Below are 17644 nucleotides of genomic sequence, written 5' to 3' on the forward strand. Positions count from 1 at the left end.
ATAGAAAAATAATGAAATCGAGAGAACCCAAGCAACAAAGTTTCTTGGTATACTTATTGATGAGAACATTTCATGGAAAGCGCACATAAACATGTTAAATAACAAAATATCAAAAAAGATTGGTATACTATACAAAGCTAATCATCTAAGTACGTTGTGGTTGTATACTATAATGTGTAACCACCTATCTTTGACAAAATAAGTGCTCTAAAAGATTACAAGTTAAGGTGGTTTAGCTGATGTTTGGTACAAGTTAAAGTGGTTGAGTTAATGAATTTACATCAAGTACATCAAATTTTTTAAAACATCTCCCTTATTTTCATAGGCACTTAATTTTTTATTTCCGCCTCTATTTTTACGTCTGTTTAGAATTAATGGACAATTAATATAACATTAAAGTTATATTTTTTAATGAAATAAAATTTTAAAAATGAAACACTGCATCAGGCTCATTTTCTTTGCAACAAAGGAATTGTCGGTTTATAAAGCAAATAAAAAATAAGCATTATTATTGAATGCTTTCCATAAAAAGAAACAGATAACAAATATATTTAAACTCATTAATATAAGTTGTCTCTTTAATATATTTTCCATCATTAACCCATAATCAGTTAAACAAACAAAGTACGAAAGTAGAAACAAACGAATGAAGAAATGCTTTTCTTTTTTCTTGTTTCAAGCATTTTATCTTTTTTTCTATGTGAAATACGAGATTAGAAACTGCATTAATCTTGTCCATCGCAATCCGCCATACTTTATAAGGTTTACGTTTGCGCAGAAGTTGTATACATTTGCCACGGGTTGGTCATAATTAAATGCCGCACTTTGAAAATAAATTAAAATAGGGTAGGGTGGGGCAAGATGACCCGTGGGGCAAGAAGTCTTTTTGCTTATGTGAGAGTATCATAGGACGGTAATGTTTTATCCCTCTATAATACTATTCATAAAGTTAAAACAAAATCGTGGAATAAAAAATGTTTTTAATATTGCTGGTAGGTGAGGTTTAAATCGGTTTATTACTTTTTGGAGTATTTTGTTAGTAAGTTGCTTCTAATTTTGAATGTTTATTGGATTGGCAATACTTATGCGATTAAGGTAAGAAATGTGTTGTTTTATAGAGAATTTATCCCACAATAATATATAGTCAAGAAATTTTATAACTTAGCAATAAAATTAATTTTATTTGTATTAAACTTGCACTCACTACAGATGAGGCAAGATGTCCTCGGTTACGTGGGGTAAGATGGGGTAAGATACAAAGGGCTTCTTGCGTCTTGGTTTTACGGAATTTCTACCATTTTTAAAGTGTGTTTAGAACATAAAAACGTTTACTAATTTAGTTATTGACAATGTTTATATGTTGGTTTATATGTTAATAACTATTATACATATTTATAAATAGCTTTTTAAAATAATTATATATATTAAGTAAATGTTATAATGCATATGCTAAGTAAAATGAAGCTGTATCACTATTGCTGCAATTCAATACATATTTGTAAAACTTTTACAAATATGCATTGCATTCAGCTGAATGAAGTTGTATTAATACAACTTCATATATTATTACATGCGCATAATACAATTTCTACTAAAAGGAGCTGTGTTTAGCATGCAACATCATATTATTAATTGCAACATCGTGTTATTGTTAATAATCTTGAGTAATTTTGTATGTACATGTAACTTTAGTAAGTTCTTATTTAACTCAAAGAGAGTTAATTTATAGATGTTATGTAATGTATAAAATAATAATGTATTGAATAATTATATAATACTGTGTATGTGTTGGTATGTTTATATAAATAAAATTTTAAGGTTTTAATATTTCTTTAGATACATATTTAAATATTGCAAATAATGGTGAGAAATTATGTGCGAAAAACACAGAGAGGTGCAACAAATGATAGAATAAAGTCAGCATTAGATGTAATAAAGATGGGCTGCAGTCTAAAGAATGTTGCATCAGAATTTAGTATTAATAAAAAAACATTACAACGTCATCGAGATGGAAAAGTAAAAGTAGCTGGTGGTTTGTCTCTGGGTGGAAAATTTCCTGTTTTTAGTAAAGAATTTGAATTAAAGGTTGTTACACAAGTTCAGATTATAGAAACAGCATTATTTGGCTTGACAACAATAGATGTGTGTCACCTAGCATATGATTTTGCTAAGCAAATGGGAATCGATAATCCTTTTAATAAAGAGTCAAAAATGGCAGGAGTGGATTGGCTGCGAGGATTCATGCCTCGCAATCCACAACTTTCTATTCGAACTCCACAAGCCACCAGTATAAGCAGAGCCATTGGCTTCAATAAACCAAAAGTAAATCAGTTTTTTTCAGTATACAAGTCATTATTTGAGGAACATAAGTTTTCACCCAAACAGCTCTGGAATATGGATGAAACTGGAATCACAAATGTCCATAAGCCAGGAAAAATAATTGCAACGAAAGGCAAACGACAAGTTTCGAAAATAACTAGTGGAGAAAGAGGTGCTACTGTGACAGTTGTGTGTGCAATGAGTGCAAGTGGCACTTATGTCCCACCCTTATTTATATTTCCCCGTAAGCGAATGACTGATAGGCTGGCTGTTGGTGCACCTTCAGGCTCAATTATTAGAGTTAGCTCCAGTGGATGGACTGATTCATCTTTATTCATTGAATGGTTAACACATTTTGTTGCTGTGACTCATGCATCTAAAACTAATGAGCAATTAATTGTACTTGATGGTCATCACAGTCACAAAACACTTGAGGCCATTAACTTTTGTCGTGACAATGGGATCCATCTCATAACTCTTCCACCTTATTGTACACACAAGATGCAACCTTTAGATCGTACATTTTTTAAACCATTGAAAGTTGGCTACAATACAGCAGCAAGCAACTGGATGTAATCACATCAGGGGCGTAGAATTTCATTTTTTGACATGGCAGGTATTTTTGCAACTGCCTACAACTTTACTGCAAACGTTGACAAAGCAATCAATGGTTTTAGATGCTCTGGTTTGTACCCAATAAATGACCTTATTTTTAATGATGAAGCCTTTGAAGCAGCTTTGATCACTAATGAAGCTGAGCCATTGAAAATCTGTCAGCAATCTAGTGAATTGCCTAATTTGCCTCTTGTTGCACCTATACAGTTGGCAAATGTCATGAGCACAACAACTACTGCTGCAAAATTGAAGGCTGTTGATGATGCAGTTTTGCCAATTGTTGATGAGTATCTTGGCCTTAATTCTCCCTTAAATATTTTGGAAAAGATTTCTCCACGTCCCAAAATTCCTGTTTTAAGACAACGAAAGAGAAAGACAGAGTCAGCTGAAAACCTTACTTCTTCACCTTTCAAGAAGCGACTAGAAGAGCATGAAAACAATGTAAAAAAAAAGCAACAAGCAGTCATATTGCGTAAAGAAAAAGCTGCACTTAATAAGGTGATCAAGCAAAAAATGAAATCAATAAATTTGAAGACAAAAAAGGGGAAAAAGCCTGAAAAGCAGAAAGCAGAAAGACCTAATGGCATAAAGAAACAAATGAAAAAGAAGAAAGATATGATTTCTGCCTCTGAAATTTTTATCACTGATACAACTCTATGCACCATATGCTCTTGTCCATACAATGTGCCACCATTTGATGATTGGACACAATGTAGTAAATGTACATCTTGGTACCACTTTTCATGTGGTCCAGATGATTCAGACTTATGCTACTACTGTGAATCATAATCATGTATATGTTATTTGAACATTTATGTTAGTGATATAAATTAAAAAAAGTTATTTATCTTCAAGACAATTGCATAGAATAATTGCAGTGTTAATATTTCAGTTATTTTAATAAAATGTAAAGAGTTTTAATAAAAAACTATTAATAGCTTTTATTTTAACTGATAAATATTTTTAACAACTGTTTAAAAGGTTTGGGGCAAGATGCACTCTTTCGAGCATCTTGCCCCACGGCTGGGGCAAGATGTCTCCTTGCACAATTATTAGTTTTTTTAATTTTAAAGTTTATCACCAGTAATAAAGTAGTTATTTTATCTTACCAATGTCTTCTCTTATAAGTAGACTTTGATATTAAAAAGAAAAATTACAAGAAAATGTAAAAGTATTTGTTATATACGCTAAAGTTTGTTAAGGGGGGCATCTTGCCCCACCCTACCCTATCCGTAACGTGTTTTGAAGATAAATGTTTTTTAGAAGTAAAAAAATATAGAGTTATAATTCGCTTATCATATATTCGGACACAATGTCTGTTAGGTCCTTATAAACTACAAATAATAACCACACAGCTTCTACGTTTTTTTGAAAATGGCACTTTCCGCGTTTTAAAAATAAACACTTCATTTCTTGTATTTAGCAGAAAATTTATTTAAAAAAAGTATTTAGCATTTATATATTGAGTTAATACTAAAATGTCATAAAAATATACTTTCAATTAAACACATTATCAACAAACAGATATCTGATGTCACTAAATACTAATTTTCATTAGTCTCAAAATAAAAAAAATACCTACGGTTTTACCCGTGTGGTCTACTATCAATTAAATTTTCTTCCGATTTCAAAAACTTTTTTAAAAATGTCAACTGGTGTTGACATTTGAATACACCATTATGACATTTGAGTACATCTTTATTTAAGAAAATATTGATAACTTTTAAATATTTTTTTAATTTAAAAGCTTTTAGCCTGATTAAAATACCCGTTTTATGAGTTAACATTAAATGTATTTTTATAACCAGAGAAAATATAAAGTTTCATTTAACTTGTATTTTGTTAGTTTGTAAACTTTACAATACTGCATCATTAAATAAAAACTGCTAATTTTTAACTTAAAGTCTTTTGCCAGTATAACCACAATACGTTTATTCATTAGAGATCGTCCATAAACTATGCAGCGCTAAAATCAAATTTTAAAAACAGATGTGATGAGATCTAAAGCTCTTTTACGCGACGTTTTTCCAATAGACTTAATTGATTTTTTAATTAAGTTTTTCAATAGACTTAATTGATTTTTTAATTAAGTTTTTCAATAAACTTAATTGATTTTTTAATTAAGTTTTTCAATAGGCTACATTGATTTTTTAATTAACTTAAGGCTTTGGGAGGAAAAAACTTTTGATCGTTTTTTGTTTTGTTTGTTAGTTAAATTTAGCGTTGCGTAATTTACTTAGTTACAGCATGTAAACGGACGATCTATTACTTAGATACTAACATGTTAATTTGCCACTTTTGTGAGTCAGGTAAATAAAAACATCTGGCGTTAATTTTTAATGTAAAAACAATAATACAACTTCATCGCTCGTAAAATACAAAAACACTTTTAAAGAATTTTGATTCTCGTTTAAATGAAGCTAAAGCAAATGTTTCCTTTAACATCTATATTTTTTTTAATAATTATTTTATATTTCAATCAACGCATAAATTTAGAATTATTTTCGCATAAATTTTCCGTCAATTTTCCGTCATGCACAAACACTTTTGATATTAGCGACGGAAAATGGATTTTTCGAAGCAAGTTGAAAAGTGAAGATTTGAACGAAAGGACACGCTTGGATGAAGAAATACGTTTAAGTATGAACTGGCCAAAGTTATTGTTCAGAAATGACTCAAGGTACGCATTAATATAAGAGTAAACATTACGACATTAGGAACATTTTGCATAACGACATGGAATGTTATGAATTAAAGTCGCAAAAAATTTTAAAGAATCAAGTTGCTAAATGAAAATGCGTATTTTAGATGCGGTGCTCAATTTCCATTATACAATTATCAATTACTTGCTCAGTGTAACCCTAATAGCGACAAACCATGCTGTAACCAAGTATCCGGAGTATGTGGCCAAGGTGATGAGTATTGTAACTGTGATAACTGCACAGATTTTAGATCTACCATTGCAGCAGAACTTGGTGTGTGGAAACCAAACGCATGCTATTTCAACTACCAATCATATAATGATACATGCAGTTTGTTTTTGAAGAAGGAAATAAGCATGTTGTTTGTCGGTAGCTTATCTTATCTTATCTTGTATCTTTATATTTATAGATTAAATCTGTTTTTTTTTGGTGGTAAAGATGTTATTTACAGAAATGTTATGAATAACAAACGTTTAGATTTAAGTCTTTTATTGCTCCTCCAAAAAAAAAAGGAAGATTGGATAGCAAGTTTGACAAAACTATAACTTTTAAACGACTAAACATCTTTCGATTAAACTTCAAGTTTACCAATTTATACTTTTTTAAATAAAAATAACTTTTAATATATTTAAGATTCAAAATCTTATCCAGATTTTGGGGGGAAAGTTCAACTATTTAGTTTTTTTTTTTGCTGCCACGCTTTTGGTTCAGCGCGACCTTTTTTGAAAAATCCATGTTTTACGTTATTATGAATATGCAAAAGTTATGATAACATTTCTGTAAGCTAATTAACTTAACAACCACAAAAAATGTTTGACTAAGTAAAGTAGATTTCGTAATACATATTAAAACTTGAAAGATTCTTTTCAATGCTATTGTATAAATTATCTTAATTACCATTATTTTTTGCTTACATTTTGCTGTCCATCGGAAAAAAAAAACGTGGATTAATTTTTTTTTATTTTTTTAAGGAGATTCTTTAATCCGACAAATTTATACAGTGATGCTAATGATATTAACTAATAACTACTTTAACGGAAGCATTCCTGTTTATGCTAGTGAAAAGGATAAATTTACGTGCACCGGGGAACATCAAGTTACCAATAAAGATTGTAGTGTAAGAGTTGTTGCTCAAAACAGTGCAGAGCTTCCTTTACACGCTCTTTGTAACGGAGCTAATGTTACAATAAAAATGATACAAGATTACAATCACAAACTAGTTCCGGAGGTTTACAGTGCAATCAATAAAACAATATCTCAAGAAAACAATTGGATTATTGCAGGAGTTGGTTTACATTATCAGTTAAACTTCGAAAATATGAAAAGTGTTTATTTAGATCCTTTGTGGGAATTATTAAATTCTTCTTTAAACGCTTGGCCAAAATTGATTTGGTTTGATATTCATGGAACATTTGGCTTTTTACGCATGCGTACAGCAGCAATGAATGAAGAAATTGTGACTTTCAATAAAAAGATTCAACAATATTGGGAACATAGAAATGTGACCGTTGTTAAAACTTTTAATTTTAGTCAAAACCTTCGAAGTTATGATGGCAGACATTATGGTGTAGGCTTTAACGAGCTAAAGGCTCAATTGATACTGCACTTACTAAAAAATCAGCTATAAATCAAACATTTTCTATTATAAAAAAAAAAAAATTATATTTTTAAAGTATAAACTACAATAATAATTTGTTTAATTTTAGAATGTATTTTTTTAATTTTCTAGATAATATAAAATTTTTTACGCTAATGAATTTTTTATTTATATATTTATATAACTTGATACTTAAGATGAAGAAAAAAGCAAATATGTTCATAAAACGTCCTATAAACATCTAACACGTTAAGGAATGCCGTAAAACGTCCAACATATATTCTCTATGAAAAACTCATCATATTTTACTCAGTGTCTTTGAGTAATAAAAATCACAGAGTTTGTAAGTAAAAGTTTAAATTTTTACAAAATTTAGATCATTAATGGCATTGTTGCACGTCACGTATTTTCTCATCGTCGCCGCTAAAAATATCTCTTATCTCTCCTTTATGCCATGACATAACGTGGTTTCTTAAACCACGTCTTCTTCCAAAATGTTTTCCGCACAGTTTACAATTATATTTGGAATCTTCTTCGCCGTGTAATTTAGCATGTTTTTTCATGTTGCTGGGGTCACTAAACCGCTTACCACATACGTTGCATAAAAGTGGCTTTTCACCGGAATGTGTTCTCATGTGTATTTTAAGCACGTATTTACGGCAATACGCTTTACCGCATAAATGACAAACAAAACTCCGTTTTTTTGCTGATTCTGAATTAATTTGCTTTATAGTTCCGGTTTTGGAAGTTGTCAACATAGAGTGCATGTTATTCGGTAATTGAAATTTCAATGTTTCAACCCGAGAGCTTGAAACTATTTGGCCCGATTCAAGTACATCATTACTAATGCTAGATGGGAGAATATATATTGGTTGGTAAATTATCTTTTTATTAACCAGTTCATCGGATTCGTTGCTTTCATGCTCGCGTTTATTTTTTTTCCCCGATAAAGTTAAACATTCGTCTATAAATTTTGTATGCTTCTTATCATTAATGTAGCTTTCAGCAGAGTGCATATTTCCATCGTATTTTTCAATAAAATGTTTTTTCTCTTCGTATTTCTTATCAAGCGATCTGTCGTTGACGCATCTATTATCTAGATACTTCGGAAATTGTTTTAAAAGAATCTTATTGCATTCTTCTAACCTCCTGTTACTACTTTTGGGAGACTTTTTAAAATAAGCATTTAAAGTATTTTCATCGGTCTTATTTTTGTAATTTTGTAATATGCAAACTTTATTCAAAGTTGCGTACTTTTCAGAATGCTGTTTCGGTAGAGTAGAGTAGAGTGAGTTTGTATTATCAAACGTTTTTTGAGTATTCGCTACACGACTCGAGTTACTTCGATAACTTGGTAAGGAATTAAGATAGGTTTTGAAATCGAATGAATAGTCATTTTTTTCATCGGCTCTTTCAGTTTGTAATGGTACACCGAACTTTTCAGAAGCCTTTTTTTTACTAAATTCTTGTAAAAGCGTTGAAGATTCAATCATAAAATTTTTTGAATCTTCATGGTGATCTTGATTTTGAAACAAAAACGAGTCTTCGTGTTGATCTTGATTTTGAAACAAAAACGAGTCGAGAATTGTTTTCCTTATCCTTACTTCTTCTGAGTTCATGTTAAAAACCTCTCACAAAAGAAAACCAACTTTTTCTGAAAGGTTTTGTTTTGCGTTTTGTTCAGACTGCATAGTTCACCTGCTAGTGAAAAGGCAGGTGTTTATTATTTCTCGTAATTTTAAAAGTAGTTTTTATTTAAAAGCTGTGCACTGGAAACCTGTTAAAATGAAGTAAAAACTCAAAGATAAAAACTATTGTTTCAAAGAATACTTATTTTAAGTTGACGTTTATTCTATAGCATTGTTTGTTTAACTCATACCATAAATGATGTCTTAATCGCCATTACTTAAAAGAGTAAAATAGCAAGTTATAAAATAAAAATAAAAAGATAAAAAAAAAATTAGTAACAAGTTTTTTTCAATGACTATAAAGTCAGGTGGAAAAATGTTGTTTAAGACTCATCACACATTTATTTTTTTTTTTTTAAGTATTTTTGCTGTTATTCTTTTTTCTTTTTCTTTTTTTTTTTTTTTATAACTTTTAAATATATTGTTATTATTTATTTTATTGAACAACTTTATTAAATATAAATGAAAAAAGAAAATAAATAAATGTGTTAGTAGAAATAAAATAAGTTTATAAATATTTAAAATATAAACATTGAAATAGTACAATATAAATATGATCATCTTTTGAACAACCGGTTTTGCAGGTAGCATAAAAATAACTCATTGTGCTATTCTTTACTTTTTGTTTTATTTGTTTGAAACGCGACGAAAATCAGTTTTAATGCGTCGAGTGCGTCTTATTTTTAGAAAGATAAATATAATCTTTTTCGTCAATATAATTTCTTTTTTTTTTTTTTACAAAATTGTTAACGTAAAAAAAATGACTTGAGCAATATATATATATATATATATATATATATATATATATATATATATATATATATATATATATATATATATATATATATATATATATATATATATATATATATATATATATATATATATATATATATATATATATATATATATATATATATATATATATATACACATAAATATATATACATATAAAAACTCGTATAATTAAAATAGTCAAGTATTCTTATTGAGTCAAGGCAAGATAGAAGATTCTAATAAATAAACGCTAAATTAAACAGTCAAAAATTACTGTAAATGATGAAAAAAATGTTTTTTCCCAAAAATAGAAACAATTTATTTTATATAATTATTTAATCTTTTAAAACCTTACTCGCTTCAGCGCTTTTTTTTTGTTGTTATTAGTAAAATGTTAGGATCTCGATTAGTATTTCTGCTTTACAAGTTATATTATCGCAATAAAAACAAATAAAACCCGAGAGATATGAAAATTAGTTAAATAAAATTTATACAAAACGCGACCTTTATAAAAATATATATGTACGGTCTTCATATATAATATTAATACATGTGTTTATACAAACAGTAAACTAAATTTATACAAATAAATATTAACTTATAATTAAAATAAAAAAACAATAATATTTGTTTACTCAATATTTAACTTTTTTTTTTTTTTTGTAATTATCTTATAAAGATGTATAGTTATTTATTGTACGACTGTTATAACGGTTGCACAACGGTTGCATAACGGTTACGTAAGGCGGTAGCAAAACGGTTGCACGTAAGCGCCCCTTTTTGAACAAGTTTTAAAATCTTTTTTTTTTTTTTTTGAAGTTTTAATATCTTTTATTTTTTAAGTTATAGATAGTTTCAAAAAGAAATTTAAGTAGAAAATAAATTTAAGAAAAAAATTAAATTTAATAAAGAAATAAAATTTAAATAAGACATTGCACGTTTTCGATAAGATTTTTTTTAGGTAATTAAGTACATGAACAATCCCAGTGGGCACGGTACGTTTTTAAAACTTTTTTAAAACGTTTTTTAGACGTTTTTATAAAGTTTAAACCTAATAAAAACGACCAAAGAACGTTTTAAAAACGTACTGTGCCCACTGGGATACAACATAAACACTATATAACTGACTAAATTCTACGATCAAAATATGGTGCGTATAACTTAGTCATGAATATATATATCACATGTTCCTAGTGTTAGATGAGGTTTTTGTGACAACATAAACCAGAAACTAAATATCATCAATTGTACACTCAAATTGTTTACGTATTCTTAGCAATCTATTTACAACTTCAAATGTTTTAGCTAATGGGAAAAAAAATCAACATCAGGATAATTATTTTTATAGTTTAAAGACTTTTCTATTAATAGTGAGAAGATTAGTCGATAGAAGGTCAAAGTGATCTTTAGAGCTTTTACTCTTTTGTTCAAATCAATTTTTAAAAAAAGGGTTTGGTCAAAAAAATTGAAAAAAAGGGGTTTGGTCAATTTAATAAAATATCCGAAAGAGTGCAGTCTAAGGAAGCAGGATTACAAAAAAGAAAAGAAAAGCGAAAAACTTAAAAAAAATGTTCAGAGGATTCAAACCTGATTTCGCAACAAATAGATAAAACCACGTAAAATCAAGAAAAGAAACATCATTTAGTGAAAATATCAAGGAAAAACGAAGAATATCTGAAGATAGATCCAAAAGAAAAATCTGAGAATTGATGGGTTGTTGGAAACTGAAAAGGAAAGCTGGAATGAAACAGAAGAAAAAATTCAATCCTTTTTGCAAATAAATTAGGGTTAACTGGAACAGATGTAGAGCGGGCTCATCGAACAGGATTAAAAAGAAATGGACGCTCCAGAACAATTGTTATTAATTTGTTGAAGTATAAAGGCAAGATAAAAATTCTGAAAGAATCATATAAGCTTAAAGGAACTAACGTGTATGTGAACGAAGACTTTTCCCGTGAAACTGTAGATATAAGAAAAAAGTTATTGGCGGAAGTGATGAAAAGGCGATCCAATGGTGAAAATGTTCATCTTCAGGTATGATAAAGTTCATGTTCATGTTCAGGTATGATAAAGTTATTACTTCAAAAAACTCTTTATTTAAATTTAGTAATAATAAATCCAATCAAAATTAAAAAGTTATATATACTTTAAATGAATATTTAAAGGTAACATATATACATTTTTTTTTTTTTTTAAATGACGGAAAATAATATTTTGAATGTTTTTGATATATCTACTAGAGAAAACACGATAGTTTTAACAAATGACTTTGACCCTGACGTGAATTATTTTAATAACTTTTCAATAAATACTGTTTATTTTAATATAAGTGATGTCTCAAGTTATTTAAACTCTTCATTATCCAATTTTTCATTATTAAATTTGAACACCAGGAGTATGAATAAAAATTTTGAATCCCTAAAAACAACTTTAAAAAACTTAAACTACAATTTTAGTGTAATCTGTCTAACAAAAACTTGGTGTCAAAATGGCGATAAGTTAAATTCTAATTTTGTTCTACCAGGTTATAATTCAATACGCCAACCCAGGAAAAACGGCATTGGCGGGGGCGTATGTATTTTTATTCTTAAATCTTTTACCTTTAGAAAATTACCAAACCTCAGTGTCAATGACGCTAATTGTGAGTCGTTAACAATTGAAATTCTTAATCAGAAAACCAAAAATATTTTTATAACTTCTTTTTACAGACCACCTAATGGTAATTTTGATGCGTTTGAAAGACAATTAAAAAATATATTGCCAAAAGTGATTAAAAAACATATTTACTTAATTGGTGATTTTAACATAGATATTCAAAAAATGAATAATGATTCCTACGCTAAACGATTTGTAAATAGTTCAGAACAGTTTAATACCTGTAATTAACAAACTAACGCGCGTAACATGCAATATTTCTTCAATTATTGATAACATTATCACTAATATTGCCATGACTTGCCAAACCAAAATTGGAATATGAAAAACTGATATCAGCGATCATTTTCCAAATTTTCTTATAAATTACTCTTTAATTTCTGAATCTAAATTTATTCGCAACATATCTAAGACAAATAAACAGCCAATTTATTATAAAATTTCGGGAATTATTAACAGAAATTGATTGGAATCTTTTAACTGAGTGCAATGATGCTAATGATGCATACAACTTATTTTTACGGTTGTTTTCTAAACAAAACGAAAGATCCTTTCCAAAAATTAAAAAAACAACTAATTCCAACTTTAATAATCCGTGGAAGACAAATGGTCTTAGAAAATCATCCAGAAAAAAACAAAGTTTGTATGAAAACTTTTTAAAAAATAAAACTTAAAACAATGAAATTAAATACAAAAAGTATAAAAATTGTTTTGAAAGAATAAAAAAGCAAATAAAAAAAAATTATTATTCTAACCTCTTAGAACATTCAATTGGAAATAGTAAAAAGATATGGGAAGTACCACTATTCCAAATAGATTAAAGATAACCTTGAACAAACAAATATTTGATAAGAAAGAAATAGCTGATAACTTCAACAAATTTTTTATAAACATAGGAAAAAAATTAGCAGCAGATATAACTCCTGGAAATAAAATATTCCAATCCAATTTTAAAAAAACACACAATGTAATGGATGAGTCGGCACTGTCTCTAAATGAACTTCAGGCATCCTTTAATGCGCTTAAAATAAATAAAAGTGCCGGGTTTGATGATATTAATGTTAACATTCTAAAAGCTGTTTTTGATGTTATTAAATTACCTTTTTTGTGTATTTTTAATATTTCAATAACAACTGGTATTTTTCCTTGTCAATTAAAAATTGCAAGAGTAGTCCCTGTATACAAAAATGGCGACGATTCTATACCATCTAACTACAGACATATATCTATTCTTTCTTGTTTTTCAAAGTTGCTTGAGCGTATTATGTATAACAGATTGTATAGTTATCTTGGAAAACATAATATCTTATACAGCAAACAGTTTGGTTTCCGAAGAGGGCATTCAACACATCATGCAGTAACTGATTTAGCCAGCCAAATTCTGGATGGATTTGCTAAAAAAAGTAATACTCTCGGCTTGTTCATCGACTTGTCAAAAGCCTTTGACACTGTTGATCATAAAATTCTCTTGAACAAACTAGAAACATATGGAGTAATAAATAGCAACTTAAAATGGCTGCAAAGTTACCTTAAAAATAGAAAACAAGGAGTATCTAATGATTCAACGTGTACAAATTTAGAAACAATAAGCTGTGGAGTTCCTCAAGGCTCTGCTCTTGGATCCTTACTATTTCTGGTTTACGTAAATGATATTTACCTATCTTCAAACATGCCTAATTTTGTTCTTTTTGCTGATGACACTAATCTTTTTTATACCCATTCCAATATAAAAACAATTTTTTTTACAGTAAATCGTGAGCTGGAAAACCTAAATGACTGGTTTAAATCAAACAAACTCTCTTAGAATATCAGTAAAATTAAGTACATTTTATTTCATCATCAATCTAAATCCGATGACTTGCCTTTGCAACTTCCTCAGCTAATAATAAATAACAATATAGTAAACAGAGTTTCATCACTTAAAATTTTAGGAATAATATTTGATGAGCATCTTAATTGGAAAAATCATATTATGTTAGTTGAAAACAAAATTTCTAAAACTATCAGCATTATGCATACAACAAAACACCTACTAAGTAAAAAATTTTTAATAGATTTATACTCTTTATCCATAGCTACATAAGCTATTGTAATATTACTTGGGCAAGTACTTGCCGTTCAGCATTAAAAAATATATATATTAAGCAAAAACAAGCCAGTAGAATTATATTATAATTTTAATTTACCTAAGTCAACTCCTAAAACATCTGATTACTCAATTTCATATAGAGGGCTTCGTCTGTGGAACATAGTTCTTAATGAAAATATGAAAAGTATAACTTAAATAAATTGTTTTAAAAATATAGTTAAACAGTATTTGCTTGAATTAACAGACACAAACATATTTTTGTACTTTTGAATGGAAAAAAAAAAATCTCGTAATATTTCTTACTGTATGTATTTATTTAATTTTTGCAATTTGTCGTATTCTTGTTGTAATTATGTTTTAAATTGTTTTATATAACAAGTATTTGTAAATTTATATAATGAGAACTTTGTAAAAAATATTTTACGCTTATTATAGGGGCTTGATGACAAGACTTCTGTCTTCTACTTGCTCCGTTATTAATTTTTATTTTCATTTTTATTTAAATTTTATTGATAAAATTTGTACAACAAGATCGTTGTAAGATGTTTATATATGACGAAATAAATGTTTCTATAAGAATTTTAGCATTTCTTAATTATTTGCTATTTTGAATTTCTCTACTTTCTTAGTTATTTTCTGTTTTAATTCTGATTTATGTTTTTATTTATGTAACAAATCCGTTACAAAGTTAGCATCTACTAAAGTTCTCTTTATCGTCCTCGTCATTTTCTTACTCCTGATTCTATTTTTTATCTCTATAAATCTCTATTCCGTCCTTGCATGGAATACTGTTGCCATATCTGGAGCGGATCTTCCAATGATGCTTTTTCTATTTTAGTCAAGGTGCAAAAACGAATTGTAAATATAATTGGACCTGCTCTTGCAGCCAACCTTCAACCATTGTCACGTCGTCGTAATATCGATACTCTTTCTTTTTTCTATAAATACTATAATGAGGGCTGCTCTAAAGACCTAAGAAATTTTAAAATTTATTTGTGTCCCATCTACTAAACTTCATTCTAGTGTTACTCGACATTCAGTTGAGTCTCATCCTATTGTTGTGATTGTTTCTAAGTGCTTATTCGTCTATTTTTTTTTCTCGAACATCAGTTCTTTGGAATTTTCTCCCTTCATCTTGCTTTCTTGATTCATATAGTTTGCAATCTTTTAAGTCGTCTGTTAATTATTATCTTGCTTTATAAACTTCATGTTTTCTCTTCCAGTAACTTTCAACTCTAAAAGTCATGGCTTGAAGCCTTGTTAGAAATCTCTTCCAGTAACTTTCAACTCTAATAGTGTTTCCTATTAGAGTTGAAAGGCTGCAAACTTGTTGGAAATAAATATGTTTAAAAAAACAAACTAATATCACTTTTTCTTAATAAAAAATATGTTGATATTTGTTGTTAGCATTAAATATGTCATAAACATTAATTACCACTATACAGTCTTTATTACATTTAAGAAGCATCAAAGTTTCAAGCAACAAAGCAGACATATAAACTATATGCATTATCAATCCACTCTGAGAAAAAATTATATTTTAAAGAATTCATTCGTTAAATAGTTTTTCCGTTGCTGAGCAAGGTTGGAAATCTAATTTGTGGCTGCAAATCATAATTTTTTGAATAATTTGCAAAAAGGCATTTTTTTTTTGTAGGGGACTCTTGAATCTGAGGTGTAACACTATTTTTAAATATAACTTTTGGTACTGTTTTTGAGCAAATCTTTTATAGTTCGGGCACTGAATTATCAAAGAAGGATAATTAAACTATCGTTTATTGGTTTAGAGTTTCATTTTATAAATAAAACTAATAAAAAAAACTCATAAAAATAACAAAAAACTTTTATGAACAGATTTAGATAAGTTGCATAAAAACAGTACAAATGAATTAAAAAAAAAACTTTATAATAAATTATAGTTTAAATATAATAAAAACTATTTTAAATCAAAAGACCTTTTAAGTTATGCTTTTAATTTTAAGAAAAATTCACATTTTTTAAATTTTGAAATGTTTTGACTAAAAAACGTTACAACTAATCATAAGACTTATTATGATGTAATTAATTTCAGTTACCAATTTAGTTACCAAGTTAGATTTTGTTACCAATCTATATATACTAATAAATTTCATCAGCAATCATGTCGTTGATTATTGTTTTAAAATGGCTCGTCAAAAACGGCATTAAAATAAAACGGCTTTCTCTGATCAACATATTTTGGTACTTGGTTCATGTTTTCAATAATGTCACTGAGGTTTAAGTTGATAGAGTTCTAAACCTAAATAGAGAGCTATTTTCTGATGGTTTTCAGTTTGATTATACATATTGACTGTCAAGGGTTAAGTAATTGCAACCTAGATTAGTATGGTATCTAGGTATAATAAGTATTTTACATGAAGTCTAATGCCAATGCCCAAAATGTTTTTCAATCAATCAATTGTAGCATTTGCTAAACTTTACCATTTAAGCCCTAAACTTTACCATTTAAGCCATTGATTTTTTTATTCAATAGCCTATAACTGGATCCAATGCGTTTTTGAAGACGTCCGATACAATTTAGTTATTTAGTTTACTTCAATACTCTAGTATGTGCCTTTGACAGTAGTGTAGTTTTTTTTTGTTACCGTAACCTGAGTATTTTGTGTATCGAAAATTAATTTTCTCTGGAGAGCGATGGAATATCTCTATCGCACCAACTATTTTTATCATACCAGCTGATCCTTCAAAATTTTTATTGTTTTTTTTCTGCAGGCTTTAAATTAAGGGTATCTTGATTATTGTCAGATGTTTTACATTTTCTAGATTATTTTACAACATTTTCTAGATTATTCTACATTTTTCAAAATCATTCGTCAAATTTATTCGTCAGTTATTTTTTTAAAATAATATGGCTAATAGATTTTTAGAAATAACAAAACTGTTTGAGGGCTACAAGAAAGAATTCAAGCTGATGTTAAAACAACTGGAAAAAATTTTTATTGATATTATTAGTAGAAGCTTAAAAACATTTATTAATAGATTTAAAAAAGTCGAAAAAGACATAAATGAATTGAAAGATAGCTTAAATTTTCATGAACAATTAATCGAGAAAAAAGTTAAGAAAGCAAAGCCTTGGAGTAAAGAAGACAATTTAGAAATTATACGTCTACAAAAAAGTTAGGAGAAAAAAAGAGATTTATCGAGAAGTTATAATTTAAGAGCC

The 17644-nt window shown here is 28.2% G+C and overlaps 3 protein-coding genes across 3 annotated transcripts; 2 read left to right on the forward strand and 1 right to left on the reverse strand.

Annotated features, from left to right (window-relative positions):
- The first annotated feature begins 1860 nt into the window (after positions 1 to 1860).
- On the forward strand, positions 1861 to 2895 carry LOC136075994 (uncharacterized). The gene has a single exon (XM_065789451.1). The coding sequence runs from the start codon at positions 1861 to 1863 to the stop codon at positions 2893 to 2895; it is 1035 nt and encodes a 344-aa protein (XP_065645523.1).
- Positions 2896 to 5195: 2300 nt separating this feature from the next.
- LOC105844769 (uncharacterized) lies at positions 5196 to 7304 on the forward strand. The gene is made up of 3 exons (XM_065790549.1): positions 5196 to 5614; positions 5743 to 6005; positions 6608 to 7304. Exons 1-3 carry the CDS (start codon positions 5349 to 5351, stop codon positions 7261 to 7263), a joined length of 1185 nt encoding a protein of 394 aa, XP_065646621.1. The 5' UTR covers positions 5196 to 5348; the 3' UTR covers positions 7264 to 7304.
- Positions 7305 to 7330: 26 nt separating this feature from the next.
- On the reverse strand, positions 7331 to 8969 carry LOC105844771 (zinc finger protein 510). Its single transcript, XM_065790548.1, has one exon. It carries the CDS (start codon positions 8850 to 8852, stop codon positions 7614 to 7616), a length of 1239 nt encoding a protein of 412 aa, XP_065646620.1. The 5' UTR covers positions 8853 to 8969; the 3' UTR covers positions 7331 to 7613.
- Positions 8970 to 17644: the final 8675 nt, after the last annotated feature.

This window comes from Hydra vulgaris, chromosome 02 (assembly GCF_038396675.1).
Source record: "Hydra vulgaris chromosome 02, alternate assembly HydraT2T_AEP".
Taxonomy (NCBI): domain Eukaryota; kingdom Metazoa; phylum Cnidaria; class Hydrozoa; order Anthoathecata; family Hydridae; genus Hydra; species Hydra vulgaris.